Genomic DNA, 6182 nt, shown 5'->3' with positions numbered 1-6182 from the left:
AAGCACCCAAGCGACCCAGGCGGGCCCCGCGCAGCCGCCGCTAGATGGTGCCCGCGGCGCGCGCAGGCTGCGCGGGGCTGCGCGGGGCTGCGCGGGCTGCGCGGGGCTGCGCGGGGCTGCGCGGGGCTGCACGAGCTCCTCGGTGTTGCGCGGGTTGCTCGGGGCTGCGCGGGGCTGCGCGGGGCTGCGCGGGCTGCGCGGGGCTGCACGAGCTGCTCGGTGTTGCGCGGGTTGCTCGGGGCTGCGCGGGCTGCTCGGGGCTGCGCGGGCTGCGCAGGGCTGCACGAGCTGCTCGGTGTTGCGCGGGTTGCTCGGGGCTGCGCGGGTTGCTCGGGGCTGCACGAGCTGCGCGGCGGCCACCTCGAGCCCCGCGCCACAGGAGGCAGCGGGACCGCACCTCGTGTCCGCACTGATTCGCACTGCCCTTGATACACCTACCCTATAGATCCTCGCAGACCTATAGACGGGCTTGCGTCTAATGTCTGCACTGATACGCACAGACTATAGGCATATGGGAACCTCTATAAGGTCTAGGGACACGTAGACGTTCGTGTGTTTATGCTGTCAGCTTTATTGGGTCTCTAAAGGCAGGAGGGAAGTACAACGTAACGCTTCGCTTGCTGTTCTCTTTTCTCTCTGGCTTACGACCACTTTGGGCTTTTCAAAACGCAGGGTGAGAGGCTTCTTTGGGTGTAAAGACAGCTTCATCAAGCCTCCATATGTGCAAGCAGTCATTATAGACACCCCGTGGTTTGTTCTGGTTTGGTTTCCTGCCCACCTACACTCGTGTTTGTGTTCATGCCCCTTTCACAACCCAGAGATTAAGATGCACTGTTAAAGACTGAGTTAACTGCAGCCGCTTTGCTCACTGCAAAAGCAAACGGGAGGAAGGCTGTGTTATATGTTTCCATATTTTTCTTATGGAAAACTGCTGTCGGAGTCCCTTGCTGCCTCTTAGGGCAAGGACTCGGCTATTGAAAAGCTTATGAGTTTTCACAAGAAATGTCACTGGAAACATTATCTTCACATCAGAGAAGACTACTGGGAAAGCCTGAGAGAGAAAATTACTGTTGCCATGGAAACATCCCGGCCAGGAGATTCATTTCCTTGTTTTGTCTCTGTTCTCGAGAACTTCTGTCAGGCTTTATGGCCTCCGCACCCGTCTCAGTGAGAGCTCAGTCCCCTCACTCTGTAAACAGCCCCTTCTTCATCTGTTGGCCACAGAAAGGTTCGCCTCTTTGCCGGGTGCTGGTAGAGGAGGCTACTGCCATAAAACAGAGGAGCAAAAATCTGCTCCTCTTCTTCTTGGCTAGCTTCATAATTATAACAGCTGTAGTGAATACAGCCATTTTAGCTGGTTTTGTGATGAGCAGCATAAAAGAAGCCTTACTGCAGATCCTCAAAAGAATCTAAAATGTCCTCTCTTGTCTCAAAATTGGAGATGAAAGCCTGAAAGACTGGGGAGAAGTCTTCTTGTTCTAAATAATACCCTTTATAATGCACTATATTTAATGACAGGATTTTATGACCTGAAGCCAAAGCTTTTACAAGGAATCATTCCCAAGTTCTCCTGATGAAGATTTCAGGTATTATCTATCAAGAAAATGCAAGTGAAAATTGATCTGTAGACAAATGTACTTAGATATCTAGAGGGGAATTGCTGGCCTGTTATTTCTGCAAAGCAAATATTCAGCTGAGGAAAATGCTGCAAAACTTTGTATTTTCATTTTAATTGGCTGCAAATGGCTTTTAGAGAGGGACATAACAGTAATTAGTTGTATGCAGTAAAGGAGGTTGAGCTCCCCGTCCCTGCGAGGGGGAGGTGCCCAGCAGATAATTATGGAACGAGCTCCCTGCCTCCACCCTGAAAAGAAGACAGTTTCTCATATCCTAACCAGGTTAAATCTGTTCATAATCAGCCTGGCTGCAAATCTGTGTTTTGTTTATTTGCTACAACAAGTTCTACACAACACAAAATAATGAATTATGCAGGTTTTCTTTTTTTTTCCCGTGATGATATATATAGGACTAGAGTGTTTTCTGTGACATCAGATAGGAGAGCTGTTGGTTTAGGGCAAACCAAGATCCAAAGGGAGGGACCTTCTAATCAACTGTCTCATTTAACTCTTTGTGAAATCAATTCTTGATAGTAGGCTGGGATTCCTAAATATTTGGGGAAATTATTTGATATTCTGGATTTTAGCTTGCTGAGGAAGAAAGAAAAAAAGAAAGCAGCTTTCCACTAGTGCTTTAAATATTTAGTTAAGTCACATCATGTTCAGGGCAAAAACTGAGTGGAAAAATCTACCCGGGAGGTAAAACGAGCACATTCACTCTGTTTTTCAACTTACAGTGGGTAAATATTGGTGTACGTAGCTGCTTCAAAGAGACATGAATCACCACCACAACAGGATGTTTTTTTTTCGGAACCCAAACAGATCAATTCAGAAAAGTGGTTCCCATCTTTGCCATTTATTTGCTGTGCATTATTCATTAATGCATCAGGAAGAGAAGAGCCCCTTGCCTGTCTCCCAGCCCCCTTGCCTTCCCTGCTGAGCATCTCCTCGGAAATAATGACGGGAATTTTCACATCGCCGTGAGTGGATGGTGCTTGCACGGATGTGTCATCCACAGCAGTGCTCGGAGCTCAGTAACTCACTTGGACATGTATTTTTCCCACTCCTGTTCTTTCAAAGTGAGTTTATTAGTGCTCATCGTAAACTGGACACCAAGATTAGACAAGGGCATCTCTTGATGCTCTCTTTGTGTGCTGTAAATTCAGCTCAGTTAAGTCAACTTTCTGTCTGTCCTAGGACCTGATTTGGTTTCCACTGAAGTGAATAAAGGAAACACTGTTTGAACAAATCACTAGTGAGAACTTACCTCCTTTCAAAATTGGTTAAGAGAAATGCAAAAAAAAAGTGCTTTTGAGATGAAGTATAGATTGGCTTTCACACAGAGGCTCTCTTTGGCTTTTGGGAAAGGTTTCATTCATAGATCTATTGCTTAAAAATCACCCATAGTGAAAATAATATATTTTTTAAGCGATTAGGAATTAATAACACTAGTAGTAATGACAGAAATTAATCTGTAAGTCATTTGATATGCCATGTTCTCTATTATTACATGGATTTTATTGCAGTCTAGCACCATTCAGTGGTGTTACTCTGGCATGAAATTAGAGATCCAGTGAAAGAATCATACAAAAAAATTCTACATGCAGTTTTAATATTAATATTTTTGAGCAACATTCAGATATACAGTTACATGGGGATTTCTGTTTGCAGCCATCACTTAAGCATCTACATTTCTCTCTAGGCGTTTTATGAGCTACCTAGGACTTCTGTTTCTTTACTTTAGTACTGCCAGTGCAAAATTTACGGTCATAAAGTAAATTAAGCATAGAGGAAACATTTCTAGCATTACAAGATGATACTTTCCAATAAACTAAGGAATCATTAGGAAGGTTCACAAAGTAAATTCTCAAAATAAATTTGAACCAAAACAGGGCCTCCGTGTATGAGTTCTAATAGACTTCCATAACTAATAAAGACACATACAGGTGTTCTTCATGATGAGTTCCAATCAAAAACAGTAATCTGCGATATGATTTACAGTTTAATCATTTTTTCTCCATATGTTAATTGTCCCTTTTTTCTTCTCTATTTGAAGGAAATATTTTAAACATGGCAGAAGCTAAAAACTTCCATCTGGGAGCAGCATGTGGTCTCACCTTGTTCTTTGTCCTCATCTGTTGTGCTGATGCAGCTTCCTTCCAGCAGTATCAGCTGCTCCAGAAAGACCCAGACTATGTAATGAAAAACTTGCAAAGGCTCCCAAACCCTGATATGATCAAAGCCTTGGAATACATAGAAGATCTTCGCAAGCAAACCAACAAGGGAGAAGGCAGCCCTGATTACAACTCTTATCAAAGCGCTCCGTATCTCTTGCAGCAGAAGGAGAGCAAAGACCAGATTCACCTACCAGACAATATGCGGGATTCATTAACCGAAGATGAGTCTCAGTGGGTTAAAATGATGTTGGAGGCCTTGAGGCAAGCTGAGAAAGAGTCAAAAGCTGGCCCAAAGGAGAATAAACCTTATGGTCTGAGTTCAGATAATCCAGCTGGAGTAACTGATGATTATGAGGCTTACAAGTGGCCTGAGCGGTGGCAGAAATACCTCAAGATGCCACTTGGGCACTATGAAGAGAGTTCAAGAGACAGCCCTTTCAAGCGTACCAATGAGATAGTGGAAGAGCAATACACACCCCAGAGTCTTGCTACGTTGGAGTCTGTGTTTCAGGAGCTGGGGAAGATGGCGGGACCGAGCAGTCACAAGAAAGAGAGGCTGGATGAGGACCAGAAACTGTATGCAGATGATGAAGATGATGTGTATAAAGTGAATAACATCGCTTATGAAGATGTAGTTGGAGGAGAAGACTGGAATCCTATAGAGGAAAAAGTGGAAAGCCAAACCCAGGAAGAGATAAAAGACAGCAAAGAGGAAATTGATAAACATGAAGAGGAGATTGATGATGAAATGAAAAGGTCAGGGAAACTCGGCTTCCTTGAGGATGAAATGAGAAGGGAGAATAAAGATCAAGCATCAGAGGATGTTTCAAAGCTAATGAATTACTACCTCAAGAGGCTGGTGGGAAGTGCTGGCAACCGGAAATTAAGGACTGGAGAACCTGAGGAAAAAAGAGCAGCTACCTTTTTGGATAAGCAACTTGATCCTCAGTCTATAGCTCAGTTAATAGAAATTTCAAGGAATTTACAAATTCCTCCCGAGGATTTAATAGACATGCTGAAAGCTGGAGAAAAGAAGCAGCTTCAGAGCGAAAGGTTGGAAGCTGAGCAGGAAGTAGGATTCCCAGAAGACCTGGAGGAGATGTCCGAAACTAATCTAGGACAGAGTGATATATTTAAAAATAATGTAAACTCTAAAAATGGATACATGAAGCAGCAGCCTCTTAACGTTATTCCAGAAAACCTGCCCGAAGACCTCAATATTGAAGATATTGTCAGTCTTCTGGGAACTGACAACTTAGCTAATGAGAACCCCTCCTACTTACTAAGTCGTCTCAACCAAGAAAATGGTTTGCCGAGACTGCCTTACCTTCCCAGAAGATTGAAAGGGCACCAGTTTCCTAAAGCTGCTTGGCTTAACGATCTGGAAAGGCGACAAATGGAATATGAGAAACTGAACGAGAAAGATGAAGAGCTGGCCGATTACTTGGCAAAGATGTTGGCAAAATATCCCGAAGTTATCAACACAAACCAGATGAAGCGAGCTCCAGTTCCAGCTGCTGAAAATGACCTTCAGGAAGATGAGCAGCTGGAGCAAGCCCTGCGAGAGCACTTGAGCCAGCTGGGACCACAGGAATCGGCGAAGCTGGCGGCGCTCAGCAAGCGGTTGTCCATGGCCGGGGAGCCCGATGACACCCAGAACAGGCAGTACCTGGATGAGGATATGCTAGCAAAGGTGCTAGAGTATCTAAAACAGGAGAAATCAGAGCTTGAAAGAGATCACATTGCTAAACGGGCCATGGAAAATATGTAATCGTTTCCCAGATATTATTTCTCTTCGATGTGTTGACTTCTATCCTGATTCGGTTGTGATTTATTCCCCTCTCTCCCACTAAACAACTTACGGTAGACTATTTACCATTGAACAGTCTGCATATCTTTCTCAGAGCTGTTATATTGTTTATGGATATACTTATGTATGTTATAAATTATGGGGCAAATAAATTGCTTCACGTGTTTTAAGAAACAATCTAATGAAATCAAGTAAAACTAGAAAATGTACAAGAACAACCTTTGCATTGTTAATAAAACATGATAAATGAAGAGTGATAACTATCATATGAAATTTTTAAAATTAATTGGATTATTTTGTTACTGTCTGTAGTGTTTTTTTGTGGAGTATCAAATAAAAGAATAAAGCATTATATATATATAGTTTTATTTACAAGGCCTTTTCTATTCAGTGTTTTATTGTTGATGAATAAATTATTTCTGGACAACAGGCTGTGTTTCTTTGTGGCAGTTGATGAAGTCACAGTGATTTTAAACAGAAAAAATATTATACTTCTATAGATAATTTTTCTGAAGCCTATATTGCTTCTAGAAGGGCTAGAACGATATGACAGCAGACACATGTGGGTTTCTGGGCTAT

General features: G+C 43.2%; 1 protein-coding gene across 2 annotated transcripts in view; it reads left to right on the top strand.

The window, feature by feature from the left end:
* SCG2 (secretogranin II) overlaps positions 1–5970 on the top strand; it is a 21847-nt gene extending 15877 nt beyond the window's left edge. For both annotated transcript variants that reach the window (XM_026040090.1, XM_026040089.1), the window contains exon 2: positions 3673–5970. In XM_026040090.1, coding sequence (XP_025895875.1) covers positions 3687–5564 — 1878 coding nt within the window. In that variant the 5' untranslated portion in view covers positions 3673–3686 and the 3' untranslated portion in view covers positions 5565–5970. The remainder of the gene's footprint in view (positions 1–3672) is intronic.
* The last annotated feature ends 212 nt before the right edge of the window (positions 5971–6182 follow it).

This window comes from Nothoprocta perdicaria, unplaced genomic scaffold (assembly GCF_003342845.1).
Source record: "Nothoprocta perdicaria isolate Ctin4 unplaced genomic scaffold, notPer1 scaffold_25, whole genome shotgun sequence".
NCBI lineage: Eukaryota > Metazoa > Chordata > Aves > Tinamiformes > Tinamidae > Nothoprocta > Nothoprocta perdicaria.
Note: the sequence above shows the minus strand (reverse complement) of the source record. Positions and strands in the feature narration are given on the sequence as shown.